Genomic DNA, 20940 nt, shown 5'->3' with positions numbered 1-20940 from the left:
TACCTTTAAAATAAATTGCCATAATAGATATAATCGTCCTATTTCACATAACTGATAAAAATGCCTTTGTTATTCTTAGAAGTTAAGATCTACTTAAAGAGAAAGTTTTAAAAGTTGTGTGAGTTTTTGTCTCACTCTATTTTTTAAGATTAAAAGTACTCCACATCACACCCTATATGACAGAGTGGCAACACAAGACATAGGTTTAACAACTATTTTAATTACAAATTTCCACCAATTCTTGCCAGTCATATTATTGTGGATATCACAAATGAATTTATAACAGTATTACCTCATATTCATCTGCATGAAACTTAGGAGAAGGGAGAGAAGAAATGTGTAAGTTTCTGAGAATGACACCATAAAGCTCATATTTACAGTATGGTAGTCTGTAAACACACAGGCCTGCCACTTAAAGCCCACTCTTCTATCATTACCCGGCTGCATGACCCTGAGCAAGTCACTTTTGTTTGCTCATTTTTAAAATAATCTATCACCTGACTTCTCTATCTACGAGAGTTAACTGGCTGCATGCAAAATACCATGAAAAATACCATGCACTTTTAAGTGTGAAGTAGCACTGTAAAGTGACTTATATATTACTGGTCTTTCTATTTTTAGAGTAATAATATTCATATATCAGTAAAAGTCAACATGTGTTTGCTAAGTGATCCTTTTGAAAGGATCCCTTTAAAAGCTCCTAGGCATCAGCTTTACTGACAAGCTGGTATGATTCTGAAGCCAGCGTCTCAACTCTTGGAAAGATATGCAATAGTCACAGCTTGAATTAGTAACCAATAAAATAAAATGCCCTCTTATTCTCCAAAATGTAATAATTTAAGAGTAATGACGTCAAGATTTTTCTCCTCAAACTGAGGTGAAAAATGCCCCACCATGGCTTGTTTAAATGACTTAAAATACAAGTGGTAACTATGGTGACTAGGGAACCAATGTTTAAAACATCAAAAGATGATTACAAAAATCAAATTTCCCATGAATTTCTAAAAATTAAAATTCTGAGATTTTGTGTCTGAGAAACCGCTTCTTCAGCAAAATATTTAGCACATACTACATCATCCCAAATCTATGGTATGGCCAGTTATTTAGGTCCTTCAACCAACATTTTTAGAAAGGGTCCCATTGCTCTTTACTCGCAAAATGACTATCTCTAGGGCCTCAAAATTCAAGAGACAACCTAGATAATCAAAACGTTAAAAAAGGGAACACTTTGGCATGTAAACTAGAACTACATAATTGTGAATATCTGGCAAATTGATCGCTATGTGTATATATGAGCTATAGCTAACATGATTATTACAAGTTTTTTGGAAACTTAAAGGCCAAGGAAAATAATCTGCAAATATATCTTGCTGATTTATCAAGTACTGAGATGTTACTGAATTCTTCATATTGTTACTCCTGTATCAGTTCTTTAGAATTTCTTAGCCTTTGGGTACTCTAAGCCTTGGAAGGAACCATTTAGGGAGTAGCTAGATATATGCAAAGAATATATTAGGATTTAGAAACATTTCTGGTTTATCAAAGTGAAGAGATAAATATTACAAATACTGAAAATGTGAAAATAAGGTTCAAAAGAGCTGCCAACTACATGGGTACCAGTTAGAAAGTATCTTCATCTGACTCATCACTCTTGGGTTTGGTAAGTCTTTCTAGTTCTTCTCCATCCTAAAAGGAAACACGAAATCAGTAATTAGAACAAAACTGGAAAGGTAGCATTTTTAAAGATTACTAAGGGGAAACCTTGCTAACAAGTCATTGGTCTTACCTTATTAAGCTATAGATATAACCCGGTCAAATTAAATAAAAATGTTCTTGGAAAGTTAACTATATAAGTACGAGAGGATAAAAAAGTGAAGGGCACCCAGTACTCAAAATTTCAAAGCTCACATGAACAAAGTGAGGAGCACCACCTGCTGGTCTTGCGGAAAAATGATTAAAGGTTAGAGAAATAGGCCTTCGTAGTAGGCCTTGTTATCTATATACATTTTCTTTTACTTAAAAATTAGAGCAAATGGCATTACCAGTTGTTGGAAAAGAATACAGGACTTCTGGATATACACTCTGGCTAAGAGCAGGGTATCTGAAACTCAAGATCCTAATTTTTTCATCTTTAGAATCTGTTGAATCACGACAGAGGCATTACACCCAGGGAAGCTCTGCCATGAATGTTATTAAGCAATAGATTATTTTTCCCAAAGAGTGAAATGTTCATTGTATAAAATATTTCATATTTTGTGTGTTCAAGAAAATTGTAAATCTAAAGCTAACGTCTACTTCACTTATTTAAACATATATTTAACTCCTTAATTGAATCTTCAAAGAGGTCATCAATTTGCCAATAAAATGATTGACAGAGGCTTCCAAAACAATTGCAAGCAACTGGGAGATATTCGGAATAATTGCATAAGCATTTTTCTAGAAAATATTTTCCTCCTACTTGCCTTGCAAGGATCCTTTTGAAAACTACCTTGCTAGTGAAATAAACAAACCCTGCCCTTCTGGCATACTGGCTGAATAACTACAGGGAGGATTGAGGAGCCAGGTTTTCTATTCAACAAGACTTACTAATATGAAAGACCAACTTCTCTCACAAATGAGCTTATTTTCCTAACTATGGTGGAAAAGAAAGAGCAAGGGACTTGGAGTCAGACGTAGGTATACCAGTTCTTTCATTTATTATCTGTAAACCATTTTGCCTGTTTCTTCACTTGTAAAACTATGGAGACAAGACAACCTGTGAGGTACCTTCCAGGTGTGTAATTCTATAGTATTCCATGAAATAACACATAAGGTCTTTGAGATTGACTTATACTTTTTCTCTATACCTGACAGCATTGATCATAAGCCCTTGCAAACATCAGGAGTCCAATGAATGTTTGTTGATTCAGTTTTAAAAGTCAGAGATCCAATACATTCTTTGATAAATCAGTACTGATTTTATTTTTTTCCTTGAATTAACTATGCTTTAAATTTGAGAAGAACAAGCAAAAAGGAGCACCCTCACAAACTTACCCCACTGGAACGCTCCCAAAGATTGCCACTTAGATCTCGGATCCTTTCTTGCCTAGGTGCGTATTCTGGACCTTGAGGCTTGCTGGCATTATAAATAAATATAGAGAGAAGGACAGATGGGGCTTCCAAGAGAAATTCCAGGGAGGGCCTGAAGTCAAAGATCAGGACAGACACTGTTGTGATAATGACAGTGGTAACCTGGGCCATCAAGACGTGGAACATGTTATCCAGGAACTTCAGAATGAAAGCCACTGAAAGGCCCTGGAATGCAGTTACAAAAATAAGGGCTAATGAAAATGCATTGTGGCCATAAAAAAATCCACAGTTCTTAATCTGATCACGGTTACTCCTCTGAAGGCCCAGAGTCAGCCCATTAAACAGAATGCCAAAGAAATAGAGTTTGCTGTTCTGTATGAAGATGCTTTCAGAGAGCTGGTTCCCTTCCTTCAATATCTTTTCATTATAAATACTAGCCATTGAAGAAATAAAACACTGGACTATAATAAGAACATGGCCCATGCCAAGACGGATGTGACTGAAAACCCTGGCTGTGGTGTTCCATTTAGCTTCAGGAAAAGTCCATTCCTTTGTTGTACAATTGTCTTTTCTGGGACACTCACTTCTGAAAAGAAGGCAGGAATTGGATGGGCTGAAGAAGGCATCGTGATGAAATCCACGTCCTGCCAAGTTGTGCTGTAAAGTTTTAGTCCCGGCAGTCAAGGCCACAATAGACAAAAATAAAATCAGGAGGGAAGCCCACTGGATCCAGTTTAGACGCCTCCTGTTCAAAGATGAAAAACAAGATTTTACTACTGTTTTCCCCCGCTATCAACAATTTCTACTGAAAACTCAGACACTTGAGTATTTGGTTGAATAAACTGGTCCCAGTTTTTGTTAGCATTTCCTACCATTCAAGTTCAGAGAAAACCTGTTGGTGCCTGTCTCTCCAATTTAATGTTTTAATTCATTTTTATAACACCTATCCCTTAAGGTTGCTCAAGTCATTTCCCCTCTGTGTAGGTCTTTTTAATCTACAAGTTTAACATGGCCTCCTTTCTACCTCTAGAGCTGATCTTGGACCTCTGGCACAATAACTTTTATCACACTATAAAGTTACAGCAGAGATTCTCAACCTGGTTTCCCAGAACCAGAAAGAATGTAGATGAGCTTCAGAAATGTTGTGCGTAGATGAATTTCTCCCTATGCAGGAGATCCTGCAAAGTTTTGTCAAATCTTTAAAGGTGTCAATAACCCAAAAAAGATTTAAAGGAGAAGGTTAGCTCTAGATCCATGGCCTAATCATAGAGCATTAAACAGCAAACTGCTGGCTGACAAGCCACAGAAAAATGTTATTTTGGGCAGTATTTCAGTTTACAAAGTCCTAACAATCTTTTATTTATTTTCCTTAGCAACAAACTTGTGATATATAAAGGATATGTACTATTGTTATTCCATTTTGCTGATTCATTCTATTCAACAGATGTTTAATAAGTGGCTACTACGTGCCAGGCAAGCTGGGGAGATAAAGATGATTTATCTCCATGTTCAAGGAATTTATGCTTTAATAGTGAGAAAACAATGAAACTAAATGATCTCAGTATGTGTGAAAAGTGATTAATGGGACAACTGGAGTATACTGAGGAACACTAGAATCTGTAAACAGTCAGGTATTGCTTCAAAGAGGAAATGACACTTGAGCTAAAAGATGAAAAATAAATTGAAGTTTATCATGTGAAAAAGGAGTGGTGATATATCCAGGCAGAGGGAAGAGTCTATGCAAAGGCAACAAGAACGTACAATGTTGACAAAGGAAAGAGGAATATCTCACTCTCATTGGCGTTGTCAGGAGGCCTCTTGGGGGAACAAAATCTTGATGTTTGAAGATCAGTTAGTTAGGCAAAGGGAAACACCAAGAAAAAAAGAGGAACATAAAAAATGCAGAAGTGTAAAGCAATAGGTGGGAACCAGAAGTTAAGAGAATTTGTATAACACTGGAGCATTTATTGAGCACCTATCATGCACTTAGGCATTCCTGCTCTAAGGGAGGAAACAGTAACCTAACAGATTTCCCTAAGGTCATGTACTTAAAGACTAAGGAAGGAATCAGATCCATGGTTTTATATGTCTTCCTTCTGCATCATCATGCCTCCTAAGTATAATTCTAAGTTTCCAGGATGCACATATAGGAAGTTGTATGCATATAAAGCTTCATGCTCTGAAACTGCTAAATGCACAGACTAGCCTAGATAGCAGCACACCTGTGCACACTATTATATGCTTTCTCATACGTAAGTAATTTTCAAATAGTCAGATCTAGAGCTTACTGATGGGGTTAGCGCAGTCTTATGTCATCAGGTGAGAAACTGTGAACTAATCACTTAAATTTCTGAAGGTGCAGCTGGTACACATTAAGTAGCAGAAAACAAATAGAATGACCACAGAGATTAAAAAATGGGTGTCCATTTTACAAAAAAAAATTCTATTAGTGCAAATCATGTACAAGTGAGGCAATGCTATAATCTACAGTTCCTTTAAAAGTTTTCTAGCAGCTACACATTTGTCACTAATATTGATATTAAGAAAAAAATACTTAAGCTAAACAACACCTTCTGTAAACAATTACTCATTCAAGGTAATGCTCTAAGGAATGTAAAATTTATTAAGGATTAAGCTAAAAATTAAAAATGGTAGATTTTTAGGAAAGAAAATAAAGCTTAACAAATTACCCTGTAAAGTCAGCTGACAATCTGAAATGACAACTGAGTCTGCATGACTGAATTCGTTCTTCAGTTTAACTGATACAAAACAGTGGAAGCTCACTCCACTCATCTCTCCACTGCCTCTGTAAAACATAGTAATGAATGCTCAGAGCTGAATGCCTGTGGCTAGAAGGCTACTCTTCCTGAGGGCCTCTGCTCCCAAGTGAATTGTTTGCTCACAGAATCTGTTCCTAAACATGTTTTTGCCAGGTGACCTCACTGTTGTCACTACATAAAGATTACACAAATGATAAACTATGAGTAAAAGACAAGAAGCTGTTTTTATGAAAACTAAGTTGAACACTTTGGGAAGATTAAGGGAAAGTAAATTATTCAGAAGATAAAAAGCTGTTTTCTAATAACATACAGATGAGCTAAGGAACTTCGATCAGTAACATACTCAAAGGAGGGGCTTTAGCTCAGCTTTAGAAGAATGATGAATACATGTATATAGACATACTCTAAGTTAAAATAAATTGTTTATTTTCTATATATACTTATGTATATGATTCACAACTATAAGTTTTCCCAGCAACTAAGCAATAGGTTCAAATTGTGTCAGATAAAAGCACTTCTATATTTGGTAAACTAATGCAGGGTATGAAGACAATTAAATGGAAAGACTCACAAAATTGTTTTCTCCAGAAACTGTACAAAACACATTTCTTAGTAGCACAGAGAGAGTGACAAGGGGCAGATTTATAACAAGAAATCAAAGAGAAAATTTATCAAGTGAATGAATGATTCTGGAGAAATGCTTGTACTACCACTGAGTGGCACTTTTCTTTGTTCTTATGTTGTTTCAGACAGTAACTAAACTTTCCCTTTACTTCCTACACATCCACCATGTTTCAAAATGTATTTTTAAATAATTTTTTCCATACCCTCTCTTTGAGGAAATCAGAGAAACTTATGTACATTTTTTAGGTAAAAATAAGTACTGGTCTTGGTTATCTTTTGCCTCCAATCTCAATGTTTAGGTTGGTATCATTTCCCAAAGCTAAAGCAAACAAGATTATACAACTTTGCTTAGGTTACAAGCAAACCAGGGAAGCAGGCTACAAGGCATAATGCCTGCTACCAGTTTCTACCATGAACCAGTGGCTTATACTTCAAAGAACAAATCCATACATTCACATAAAGTTTGAATCCTTGGAAAATAACATGCTAATAATCTAATATTGTCTTTTATGAGAATGCCTTTAGGTATTTTATTCTTTTTAGAAAAGACAATAGGACATTTAGATAATATTTTTCTTTTTCCCACTTTCAAATTCCTCCAAGTAATCCTTGCAGTAGTTACCAGATTTACTTTTGCCTGCTTTTGTAGCTTTATATTCTTTTTAAGAATTTTTTAAATTATTTATTTTTTGGTTTTTTTCTTTGAAAAAATTTTTTTTAATTATTTTATTTTATTTTGTAGCCTTGTATTCTTTACCTGTATGGGAAAGGTATTTGATAGTTCTGCTACAATCAAGTATAAGACAACAGATTTAATATTCTAAATGAAAGGTCTCAAAGAATATGTGATAGAACTATTAAGCTGCTACTCCTAGGTCAAAACTTAATCACAAAGGGCAAAAAGACCATCAAATGATTCACAAAGAGTAAATTAAATAGGGAAAACCAATGCAAACCACCAACTCCAAAAAGATCAAAATAGAACAAAGTTAAGTTGACTTCAAAATGTAATAAAAGCATATACATCAATGAGATACTTTTCAGCTTTAAAAAACAGAAGGAAATCCTGTCACATGCTACATGGATGATCCATGAAGACAATATGCTAAGCTAAGTGAAATAAGCCAGTCACAAAAAGACAAATACTGTATGATTCTATTCATATGAGGAATCTAAAGTAGTCAAATTCATAGAAACAGAGAGTGAAATGATAGTTATCAGGGGTTAGGGTGAGGCAGGGAAAGGAGAGTTGTTTAATGGACTTAGAGTTTCAAATTCGTAAGGTGAAAAAGTTCAACATCTACTTCACAACAACATGAATATACTTAACACTACTAAACTGTACGCTTAAAAATTGTTAAGATGGGCCGGATGCGGTGGCTCATGCCTGTAATCCCAACACTTTCGGAGGCTGAGGCAGGTGGATCACAAGGTCAGAAGATTGAGACCATCTTGGCCAACATGGTGAAACCCCGTCTCTACTATAATACAAAAAATTAGCTGCGCGTGGTAGCATGTGCCTGTAATACCAGCTACTTGGGAGGCTGAGGCAGGGGAATCGCTTGAACTCGGGAGGTGGCGGTTGCAGTAAGCTGATATCGCGCCACTGCGCTCCAGCCTGGCAACAGAGCAAGATTCTGTGCCCACCCCCCCAAAAAAATTAAGATGGCAAATTTTTTTTTTTCTTTCTATACCACAATTAGAAAAAAGAGTTAAAAAATGTAATAAGGCCAGGCGCAGTGGCTCGCACCTGTAATCCCAGCACTTTGGGAGGCCAAGGTGGGTGGATCACCTGAGATCAGGAGTTTGAGACCAGCCTGGCCAAAATGGTGAAACTCTGTATCTACTAAAAATACAAAAATTAGCTGGGCGTGGTGGTGTGCGCCTGTAGTCACAGCTACTTGGGAGGCTGAGGCACAAGAATTGCTTGAACACGGGAAGAGGAGGTTGCAATGAGCCAAGATGGTGGCACTGCACTCCAGCCCGGGTGACAGAGTAAGACTCTGTCTCAAAAAATTTAAAGAAGTAATAAAACACTTAAAAGACATTCTCATAAAAGACAACATTAGATTATTAGCATGCTGCTTTCCAAGGATTCAAAACAGAGAGATGTCAACAACAAAGCAAATATATGTCTAAGAATCAATATTATTCCTCTGAAAATAAGAAAGTATGTAGAAATGTTTTTGAACTTTAATTCATACCAGTTAGTTATTATTAAAATTAGCAAAATGTAATCAATATTATAATTAGTATTAAAAGCAAATATTTAAAATTTAATTTAGATTTAAACTTAGAATGAACTTTCTTAATACAAATAGTTAAATGCTTAAAAAGTTAACAAGGAATACTTACTATAGGATAGAACTAGAGCTACTGGCCAATTTCAAGTCAGGCAATACATACTTTTAGTCTTTAGTAAATTCAGTTTTAAACTGATGTAATTTTGATATAATATTTTTATATTATACAACTTCAGTATAATACCATCTGTACTCATTAAAAGTAAACGACAAACACTTTGAAAACACATGTTTTTGAGACCTGTACTTCCTCACTAAATAGTGATCCTTTTATCATCTTGGAATATGGAAATGGTCTTGGAACCATTCTATTTATCTTCACAGAAGTGCACCTCTCATCTATCACAGGAATCAATATACAAATATTATTGCTTGCATACATTTTCTCAAAAGTCAACTTTTTATACTACAAAGTGAGATTCAAATTGATTTTAAAGACTTCAAAATGTTTTTGGAATATCATTTTTAACTTGCTAAGGAATTATTTTCACAATTCACAAATAAATTGAAAAACAGATATGTAGAACTTCGATGAACTCTAACATTTAAACTGGGCTAAATGTAATGTTCATTTTTTCCTATCTCTCACATTAGCTATCAAATTAAATGTTTCCTCAGAGTAAAAGAAAATTTATCAGGAATCTTATATAATTTATATAATAATCACGGACTCAACAAATTAAATCTTTGTACCAAGCCAGTCACCCTTTCCTATACTCAAATTATGAAAGAACACACTATCAGCACACTGAGAATCAATAAATCAAAAAGATAAGGTAAAATTACAAAAACGCAACAAATTTAATAAGAAATTAATTTTATTTAATCATTAAGTAAGAAATTAAACTGAAGTATGCAGATCCTGTATCATCTTCCTGCCTTAGGACACTCTGCCTTTTGCTTTGAAGAGAGCAATTTACTTAAAAATGTACTATTCAACGGTCTTCTTGGAGACAGTAAAAATTGGTGATAACATTTTTAAAAGTTTAAAAACCTATCCTTCTTAACGGTAATTTTGACTAGATTTTTCACACAAACCCTGTGCTAATTAGTGCATAAATCACGTCCTCATCTCAAATAGTTTAATAAAAAACTGGCCATTATCTATCATCTCCAAACTCCAAATTACAAATATATTAACAATCTTAGGAATCATTTGCTTCCCTATTAGTGCAGAAAGATTTTGCACAAAAAGCTCATTAATTCTTTGTTGAAAATCTGGCACTAAATATGAAAATACTAATCATAACACAGTTAATTATCTTATTTTTAAGATGCTCAAGACATTTTCATTCATCTGATCACAGAGGATTTAGATGGACTAGCACTGGAGTTGCTTTCTACATGGCTTAAACATGCCCAATACACAAAGCCAATTAGGAACAAAATCCTGGCTTTGGGATTCTGAGGGCTCAGTGTTCTGGGTGTATCATTTGAAATCGAGCTGTGTTATTTTAAAGTATGATATATGTTTTCACAGCAAGTTACTTACTTCAGCACTATCCTGAATAGAAGAGCTGTTGTTATAATGCTAAAATTTGAGAAGATAACAGCCATGGCCTAGAAAGAGAGAGAAGATAGAGTTACAATCCAAACAAAGTACTGACCTCAGAAATGTCCTAGCTTGGCAGTTCACCTGACAACAAAAGCTTTTTGGTCAAAAAACAGAGGGGTTATTAAGGTAGCAATTTCACCTGAGGATTAAATTCCAGTTTTGTCGCTTGTCAAATTTATGTAGATGTGATCAAATTATTGTCCAGGCATTGCCTGTGAAAATAATCTTTATATACAGATCTGAAATTACTTATAAATTCCAAAGGTTTAGGTCTAGAAATGACAGTTACTATGCTTATGAAGCCTACTTTTCAAAGTTCTCAAAGTGCCTTATGGATTTTTAACACTGTTTCTATGGTCACATAGAAGGCAGGTACTGTTTGGCCCATTAATATAGTAAGAAAATTGAAGTATAGATTTTTTTAAGCATCTTTACCATTCTAAGAATTGTTATGTATCGATTTTCCTGGTTGAACTGCAGTAACTCAATACCAAACTCATACTTGACAGTCCTGGGCACTGATTCAAGTTGTTCTAAACACTTAGAAATGTATCAGCCAGATTTTAAAACCATTTGTTTTTACAAATTCAGTCCTATTTCACACATGAGAGTATTAATCTGAACATGTATACATTATACTCAGAAAGCATGAAATTCCATCAATGCTGCCCATAATCAGATGTGACAACAGTAATAATTTTTTAATGCAAATCTTAGGATGTACTTCACCCTGCCTTCCTGCTTGCTATCACTTTCAGGTGATTAAACCCCAAAAGATATTAACAGTCATATATACCCACTAATTAAAACAAACATGGCTAATATGCAGCTAAATTAAACACAAGAGTAAACTCAATTAAAAATGGCAACAACTCTAAGAATATAACATTGTTGTTTTTCTACTGAATTCTTATGGGAACCACCATTTTAAGGTTTTCTCAGTGTACTTCTCTGTAGAAAAATGCCTGTGAACCCACAGTTAGGAGATGAGTAAGAGGAGAAGAGGAAAGTGGCTGCGAAGTGTGGAAATAGTGGCCTTGATCAATCACAGTAAGGGCAATGCAAAAGTGCCTAACCATGCAGCCTGACTGGCTTGATGAATTCTGAAAATTCTGAAAACTCTTTCCATGCAAGAGGATAAAATAAATAAAACATCAGAGCTCTTTGCCCCAAACATTCCAGGCATCTCTATTTAATTCCTTCAATAGGCTCAGGCACAGAAATACACAGAGTATGCAAGTGTTTTATTCTGTAAGATATATGGTTGTACAAAATCAGAAAGGAAGAGCAAAGCAATAAGCTGGAAGAAAAATAAGGAAGTTGCCATTTTACTTTGGTACTGGGAGACACAGAAAAGAGACACAAGTTTAGAGCAAATCTGTGATAAAATAAAATTTATTTATTGAATTTGCATAATTATGTTGTTGGGGACGGCCAATTCTCTAAGAATTTAGGAGAGAACAGATTTAGATGGACTGGACACTTACTAGCAACATGCATTACAGAGTCGAAGAAAACTTCAGGTCATCAACTGGCCCAGTTCGCTGCCTTCGAACTAGTATATTATTATTATTATTATTATTTGTTTTATAGAGGGGGCAATTGAAACTTTAAGCAGTTGGGCCTGCCTAGTTACACAGCTTCTAAATTGTGGAAAGTCAAATACCTGTTTTCTACTAAAATTCTTGATAGGGTTTGGCTGTGTCCCACCCAAATCTCACCTTGAATTGTAATCCCCACAGGTCAACGGCCGGGCCAGGTGGAGATAATTGAATCATGGCAGCAGTTTCCCCCATACTGTTCTCGTGGTAGTGCTCTGATGGTTTTATAAATGGGAGTTCCCCAGCACAAGCTCTCCTGCCTGCTGCCATGTAAGACATGACTTTGCTCCTCTTTTGTGTTCTGCCATGATTGTGAGGTCTCCCCAGCCTTCTGGAACTGTGAGTCCATTAAACTTCTTTCCTTTATAAATTACCCAGTCTTGGGTGTATGTATTTATTAGCAGTGTGAGAACAGGCTAATACAGTTCTGTATTGAGCCCTCCTTTTCGCCCCACTCTAAAACTGATTTGCTTATATTTAAGAAATTTCACAGAGAAGACTGGTAGCAATAGAAATCCTAGTTATAATCAAATGCCTAAATTTACTTTTTAAAGAAATTTAAAACACATTTTGGCAATAAAGGCAATAGCAATCTTCATTTTATAAAATATTACAGGGAAATATCCATGTGACCTATTGTCACAGTAGTAACAGGTAGTAACAACTGAGTAACAGGTGAAAGCAGAAAACCAAACTCCAGTTCAGATTACTAATGGCTTTCTAAACTGACATAAAGGATGCCAAGAAAGATGAGAAGTATTTCCAGCATTATCAATTATTGATGGCATTTCTAGTTGGGAAGACATGATCCCTACCCTCGAAGAACTTGTTGGTTAAATGATAGGACTAACAGAAAAGAAAACCATACAAATAAAATTCATACAAACTACACTAAAACAGGTGTAAGAAAGGTACATTGAGTGTGTAACTTTCTGAGTTAATCAGGGAAGTTTTCTTTGATGAAGTCCTGGATGCTGAGATTAATATTAGAGGTTAGTGGCCACAGGATGTCTCAGAAAACAGGTATACTAATTAGGGTTACATAAAAAGAGGTGGCTTCGGATTCCTTGGTCTAGGGAGAAACTCCCCCATGGTAGTCAGCCCAGTTTAATACAGTAATCTTGACCATTTAAGAGAATCTGGAAAGCGTATTGATAATTCAGTACTCAGATAATTCTGGGGAAATCTCAGGAAGGCCAGTGAGGGCAATGAGGAACTAACAATGCCAACAAAAATGATTAAAAAAAAAAATTAATTCTGGGATTTATTTCTCCGTTATCTTTTCAATGACAGTTTCTTTGTCATATTTACTTACTGGTTGAAGATAGGACAGGACATAGAAGACAATCAAGTTATCCAGGAAATAAAGAAAGGCAGGAATGGACCACTTCATGAAATTGGAGAATTCCTTCCAGGAAGCATATTTCAAATTTGTACTTTGATGATCTTAGAAAGAAATACAGTGTAAATAAATGACCTTGATGAGAATGCCCATGTTTTTAGAGAAATTCCACTGCACTTGATTACTGATACAATTATTTAAAGGGAGCTTCATAAACGTGCCTCCATAAGAGAATATTAGCTAAAAGTAATCAAAGACAATATGGAATTTCATTACTGTCTCTCTTCAACCCACCAGTTTCATCACTGACAATCAGCAACAACCTTAGGACTACTGGTTATCCTAATTCCCATTAATTTGAGATAAAAGAAGTATTATTTAAGGCAACTCAGGATACATATGTGGTTTCACTTACTGCTGTAAGAGCATAAGGCCAAGAGGGAGATCAACAAGTGAGAATAAGTTAAAAAAAAAACAAAAAACAAAACACCAAGCCTTCATACTGGAATTTTTGCCCCCCAGGGAAAATCAGGAAAGGGGGATACTAAATTGAAATTGATATACATGGAACTAGAGAAAGTTAACTTTTAGTAATCCTAATCAGTTATTATTCTATCTCTAGGTTTCTAAACACTTAGGCACTGTAGCAGAGAACGTAAAACAAAAAGAAAACAAAAGGCAGTTTAAGGCCCTGCAAATCATGAGTTTTATGAGATTAAGAAAAGTAGTCACTAACTAGAAACTGCAAAGTTTGAAACCCTGGGGTATGAAAAGAGATCTTGCTGGGCAAACACTTTAATGCTCTAAAGTTTATGTTTACCTTGTGTGAAGGTAGATAAAAGAGGCAGAGGGAGTGGAGGCTCAATAATTGGGGAACTAAGGTGAAGAATTAATATACATTAAAGAGCATATACATTCCATGAAGACTATATACTTTACATTTGAGAAATGAATTAGTATCCCTATGTGATAGCTCAGAAAACTGGAGCTCAGAGAAAATAATCTGCCCCAGAACAGTCTCTGATGCCACTGCACTATTCTACCTTCCCTGTAGGAAATGGGAACTATTTTGAAATATGACACATCTCAAGTTAGACAGCACATGATTTAGAAAATCTTTAATTTGAATAAAAACTAACTTACTGCAACAACTATCACAGAACAAGCAACAAGATAGAGTAATAGGAAGGGCATTAGGAAATGTAAGTTGGTGTCCCAGCTCCTCCCCTTCCTGTGCAGCTCTGCGTAACACTTTCTCTTTGAGCTTGTTTCTCTACCTCTAAAACAAACTTATGTTTGTATCTTAGCTTCCTCATATAAAATTTAATAGACTAAGCTAAATGATATAAAATGTTCCTTTCAGTTCTAACATGTTTTGGTCTTGTGATTTTTAACAAGTATATAGCACCATTTCAAGACTTACCTTTCTTTATAACACAGACTGACACAAGCACACAGAAAACTAGCTTCACCAGTTCTGAGCACACATTCACAGTAGTTGGAAGATAATCATACTTGTTTTCTGAAATGTAACAGAAATGTTTTTTAACTATACATTTTATTCTATATATGTTTATATACAGCATAACGTATAATTGTTTAAAAACTTAAAAGCTGGATTTACTACTGGCTATATTAAGTTTCTTCCAGTTAGCTTTGCTCCTTTGGATTTTTTAATCAATTCACCTAATGTATTAGCTATCCCTATCCCATTTGGCTTTTTATTATCCTTGAATTTGTTAAACATGCCTCTCATGTCTTCATCCAAGTTGCTAATAAATATGTTGAGGAGGCTAGGACTAACGGCAAAGAATGCTCTGTGGCATGGCATTAGAGACTGCCTACTAAATTGACCATCAATCAACACCGACTCATCAGTTATAAACGGACCTGCTGAATTATTACTCAGCTCATAATTTTTCTTGTGATTTGTTTGCCTTGCTAAAATTGAGGTACATTCTGTCTATGACATTCCCTTAAGAGTCTTCCAATCTGTTTTATATCATCGTACACAAGGAAAACATTAATATTTGTTTGGCACTCTGGGATAAATGGAAGAAGGAAACTATCTGAGGCAAGAGGCAACTGGCCTAGGGCTCTGCTACCTTTAGGGCCGAGAGGAAATACTTGGACACATCCAAACCCACTAATGAGTTGGAAAGCTATGTCCTAAATTGCAAATCAATAGAATTAGGAAGTGAGGTTTGGTTGGTATGACTTCATCTCAACTTTTACCCGTCTCTTCTAAATGCTTACAAACAACTTGCTGTACAATTTTGCCAAGGATAAACATAAACTTTATTGGGTACTATTTTCAGGAATGCATTTTCCCCACTTTTGAAAATATTTGCTTGCTTCTCTCAGTCACATTAAACCAAAATTGGCCAAGTGTAGGGGAAAAAAACCAAGTGGGCACTGTCTATCCAGAACACTTTCTTCCTCTCTTCTGTGGTTTCCCTTGACCTTCTCAAACTAATCAGAATCAATTCTTCATTCATCTCTGTTCTTATAGCACTACCTCTAAACCTCTATGGCACTACTTGTCACATTGGAAGTGTGCGGAATGAAATGGAATGGAAGATCCTTACAAGAAATGGACCATGTTTGTCACCCTCATATACCTGGCACTTAGTAGGCACTTAATAAATGTTCACCTGAATTTAAATATCTGCCTGTTCAACTTACCCCATCATTCAAAGCACAGTCAAAACATCTCCTTTTTCTCAGTTAAATGCTAGACTTAATTCACGCTGTTATCCTCCAATGATACTTCTCATGATCCATCATGATACACATAAGCCAACATGTGCACATAAGAAGGAGGGACTTTGGATTATAACTTTCAAACCCTTGTCACTGTTCTTTAGCTTGTTCTTGCTTTTCAGTGGTTTTCTTGCAGTTCTTTCATGGCCGATCCCAGACCATATGACAACATGGTATGTGACTTCCCTCCACACATCTCCTGCCCACACTAACATACCTTTCTACATGGCATTCATCCTCACTGGTTTCCCTTCAGCCCCAGAGGAAAGGGCCAAGGCCTGGCTATTCATCTAATCTCCCCTTTAAAACCTTCCCTTCAGGCCAGGTGTGGTGGCTCATGCCTGTAATCCCAGCACTTTGGGAGGCCAAGGTGGGTGGCTCACTTGAGGTCAGGAGTTTTGAGACCAGCCTGGCCAACATGGTGAAACCACATCTCTACTAAAAATACAAAAAAAGTAGCTGAGCATGGCGGCACATGCCTGTAATCTCAGCTACTTGGGAGGCTGCGGCAAGAGAATGCTTGAACTCGGGAGGTGGAGGTTGCAGTGAGCCGAGATCGCGCCAGTGCACTCCAGACAGAGCGAGACTCCATCTCAAAACAAAACAAACAAATTTTCCCTTCTCCTCAGATACTTGGCTCCATTTCCTTTGGCTTCAGTGTATCCTTTTTTTTGGTTTTTGTTTTTGTTTTTTTTTTTTTTTTTTGAGATGGAGTCTTGCTCTGTTGCCCAGGCTGGAGTGCGATGGCCTGATCTCAGCTGACTTCAAGCTCTGCCTCCCAGGTTCACGCCATTCTCCTGCCTCAGCCCGGCTAATTTTTTGTATTTTTAGTAGAGAGGGTTTCACTGTGCTAGCTAGGATGGTCTTGATCTCCTGACCTCGTGATCCAACCGCCTTGGCCTCCCAAAGTGCTGGGATTATAGGCGTGAGCCACCACGCCCAGCCTAGTGTATCTTTATCTTCCTCTCTACTAACTGGTTTACTGCCCTTGGCCTACGAACATGCTCAAAACTCTTCCATCTGAAAAACAAAATATAAAATGCTACACCCTCTAGCTACCATACCTTCTCCATCTCTCCCTGAAACAGTATCAACATTCTTTATGTGCCCTTTACTCACTTTCCATTCAGGTCTCACCTCCTAGTAATCTGATTTCTGAAACTAACTCCTCTCTGAGATTATCAAACATCTTCTCATTCTTAATTCTAAAGGGTATCCTTTAATCTTTAGCTTATCATGATGTCGCAATTCTTTCTCAGTCTTCAAACTCCTTCTTGCCTTTCTATGAGTCATGTGCATTTAGTTATCCCATCTTGCTAACGATTTCTCCTTAATGCTTTAGAGTGTCCTCATGCCACTTAAATGCTGGCATTCCTCTGAATTTGGCTCTTTATTTTCTCATTCCCTCTCTCTGTTCCTTAAGTTTTAAATATCAATTTAACATTAATGTCCCCAAATCTATATTCTAGAACATTTAACTTATTGCCCACTATAAAAATCCAAATGAAAACCTACCTCTTATTAATATAATTGGCACTTCTTTCATGTGCATGATATGCCAGATACTGCAGAAAACTGCAGTAAGGACATAGCTCCTGACCTCTTCAACTACAATCTTTTCAAACTCTGCCCAACCTACTCTTCCTCCTAATAGTCTCCATCTCAGCTGAGAACATCATCAATCCACTCAGCATTCAAACCAGAAACCCTGGAGCTATGCAATGTTATCTCTTTTAATTTTCATATTTAACACATTCTCCAAATCCTGTCTTTTCTATGTTCTGAATACTCCTCATCTATCTTACTACTTCCAAAACAATAAGTTAGTCTTCATCACCTATGGCTTTAATTTGCAATAACCCCTTAACTGGCTATTGAGCTTCCTGTCTTTTCCACTGCCATCCAGTTACCACAGTAGGCCCTCATTTTACCTTCCTATTTATAATCCTTCAAGTATCCTTTATCCCTCAGACTGGCCTAGAGACTAAGGTCCTAGCTCCTTACCATGGAATATGAAGTCCTTAATAATCTGAGACTTACCAACCTCTCTCCAGCCAACCACTCCTCCTCTCTCTTCTGAGTCCTTAAACTTTTTTTTTTCTTTTTTTTTTTTTTTTGAGACGGTTTTGCTCTGTTGCCCAGGCTGGAAAGCAGTGGCATGATCTCGGCTCACTGCAACCTCTGCCTCCCAGGTTCATTCTCCTGCTTGTCTCCCGAGTAGCTGGGATTATAGGCACACGCCAACACACCCAGCTAATTTTTTGTATTTCTAGTAGAGATGGGGTTTCATCATGTTGGCCAACCTGGTCTCAAATTCCTGACCTCAAGTGATCTGCCCGCCTTGGCCTCCAAAAGTGCTGGGATGACAGGCATGAGCCACTGCACCTGGCTGCTAGTCCTTAAACTTTTTGCTTGGTAATTTCAAACTACATATCCTGCTTTTTTATGCCTCTGTTCCCTTTTACAGGCTGTTGCCTCTGTTTTGAATACTCTTGTTCACCTTGACTTCTAGTGGATCAACTGTCCCCTAATCAGATAATTGTTCTCTGATCCATTTGAACTCCACATCGTCCCCTACCAAACAGAATATATAGCTTTATCCTCTAGATAATCTCTGCATCTTCAGGATATATCAATTATTGCAGTTATTATAATGGATTTTCATGATGTGTTTACATTTATGTCTCTCCTAATAAACTAAGTCTTGAGAACAAGGTCTATATCTTATGCACTTTGAACCTGCTGCTAATACTTAGACTAGTGCCTGGCAGATAAATGTTAACTGCAGTAGAGACTTAGGTACACATCTGACTCTCCAAGTAGACCATTAAAGGTCATGTCATGATTGTATGTATCCTCACCACAATAACTAGTAAGAAGTACTCAATACAGTTTTGTGGAATTAAAGTGTTTGCTTAAATCCTTACATAAAAAAAAATGTCTTAAATACATACTTATCAGAGCTTATAATTTATACTGTTGACACAATATCATTGCCCAATATAATGCTGACACTTTACCATTGATACAGTAATTACAATAGTAAGTACCTCACAAATGCCAAGTGACCAAACAAATATATCCTTCTACTTCAAAATAAGGTGCAATTACACATTTTGCTATAGGTCCAGAAACACCTGCTGATTGAAGCAATAGTCAAATGTTATGACTGGTTCTTCACTAAAGGGTTTGATTTTTGTATTTGACTCACATTTCATCCAGTATCAAACATTTTTTCTTGTTGAGGAATGCAAGGTTAAATAATCAATTTCAAATATGCTTTATCACTCACATGAAGCAAAAGGCATTATTATCTCTATGTTATATATAAGAAAACCAAAGACGAGAGAGATGTGATTAGATAGAAGCGCTCCATACATATACCCAGTCTTAACTTACCTTCATTGGCAGAATACTTCACCAGTAAGATGCGACTTGAGCTTAAAGCAATGAATGTGGCACCTAGCAGGAACGTATACATTGTCGACAAGGAGCATATTATAGGATGACTACAGCACTGTTTTTCCATTCCACTGTTTTTTAATTGCCTTAAAGAGAAAAACACTTTCTTGAACAACCTTGTTGGCAGACCCTAAACGCAAATACCATCGATTGTCAGAACAGAAAAGGAATTTTTTAAAAATGTTTGGCTATGACTATATCAGCACCAAGAAAGCTGAGGCGTACAGAAGAAACTATGAGAAAAGGAAAGTGAAAATCTGGTAAGAGGAGTACTCTAGAGACAGAAAAGGTAGAACCAGATTAGACGTGCTGACAAAGATAGCAGATGAGCAAATGACACTTTGCAACAGCAGAAAAGAATTCTTCAAAGCAATTTTAGCTTTTATTTTTAAATTTTATTTATGTATTTTGAGACAGTCTCGCTCTGTCGCCAAGGCTAGATAGACTGCAACGGCAGGGTCGTGGCTCACTGCAACCTCCACCTACAGGGACTCAAGGCGATTCTCCTGCGTCAGCCTCCAGAGTAGCTGGGACTACAGGCGCCCGCCACCACGCCCGGCTCATTCTCGTCTTTTTAGTAGAGACGGGGTTTCACTATGTTGGCCAGGCTGGTCTCGAACTCCTGCCCTCGTGATCCGCCCGCCTCTGCCTCCCAAAGTGCTGGATTACAGGCGTGAGCCACCGCGCCCGTCCTAGTTTTTACTTTTATTAGTAAATAATTTTGCTGTAAGATGAGACTTTCAGAATTGTATTTTCCTCTTTTCCCTCTAAGGAAAAAGCTTACTAGGACAGACTTCATTACAATAACGACCAAAATGGAAATATCTGAAACACTGCTGTAAAGTTTTACTGAACTAGTGTTTGAAATGGAGGAGATCGTAGGAATCAATGAGTCTAAAGCCCTCTTTTAATAGGTTGAGGACACTAAACCCCAGGTTGGGTAAGTAACTTGCCCAAAGCCTCCCAGCGTACCGTAGGAATAGCGCACAGAGCCTGCGGGGAGGTGGGAGAAATGCCAATACTGACAGCCCAAGTGGGCGCACGCGTACAAGAGACCAATAAGACGCCTCCCCAACAGGAGGCAGCCAGGTTTCCCTTCACAGTCAGGGAATACCCCTCCAGTCACACATGCGCAGTAGGGCTCTTGTCTGGCTCACCCTCCCCTCAGACGCACGCGCAATTCCTTGCCCGTGGGGCGCGGTTACCTCCCTCAGAAGAGCTTTCAGTGGAAGAACGCACATCCTAGAGTTGAGACAGTAACTGCCCGGCCCCGTAGTGGCAGCAGTAGCCTTTAGGGTCCATACGTGGAGAAGCTATAGTAGATATAGGCGAAAGAGCCTCTGCCTCTAAGCCGCCAATTGCGGAACAAAAACACAATTACGTCGGGACTGGGAAAAAGCGCACCCAACACCCATTGCGCAGGCGCGTTCAGTGTTAGGCT

The 20940-nt window shown here is 37.1% G+C and overlaps 1 protein-coding gene across 6 annotated transcripts; it reads right to left on the bottom strand.

Moving 5' to 3' along the window:
• Positions 1–200: 200 nt before the first annotated feature.
• On the bottom strand, positions 201–20932 carry SLC35A5 (solute carrier family 35 member A5). Of its 6 annotated transcripts, none has more exons than XM_038003319.2 (8): positions 20705–20932; positions 19437–19585; positions 14698–14796; positions 13248–13378; positions 10269–10336; positions 3654–3814; positions 3034–3181; positions 201–1686 (listed from the first exon to the last, which is right to left on the bottom strand). In XM_038003319.2, the coding sequence occupies exons 2-7, from the start codon at positions 19564–19566 to the stop codon at positions 3063–3065; spliced, it is 708 nt and encodes a 235-aa protein (XP_037859247.1). In that variant the 5' UTR covers positions 19567–19585; positions 20705–20932; the 3' UTR covers positions 201–1686; positions 3034–3062. The 6 variants fall into 6 exon arrangements, with proteins under 6 accessions (XP_037859247.1, XP_037859246.1, XP_007984013.1 ...); XM_038003318.2 differs by having other exon boundaries at positions 20739–20845; XM_007985822.3 differs by having other exon boundaries at positions 3034–3814.
• Between the last annotated feature and the right edge of the window lie 8 nt (positions 20933–20940).

Source organism: Chlorocebus sabaeus, chromosome 22 (assembly GCF_047675955.1).
Source record: "Chlorocebus sabaeus isolate Y175 chromosome 22, mChlSab1.0.hap1, whole genome shotgun sequence".
In the NCBI taxonomy this organism is placed as follows: Eukaryota; Metazoa; Chordata; class Mammalia; order Primates; family Cercopithecidae; genus Chlorocebus; species Chlorocebus sabaeus.
Note: the sequence above shows the minus strand (reverse complement) of the source record. Positions and strands in the feature narration are given on the sequence as shown.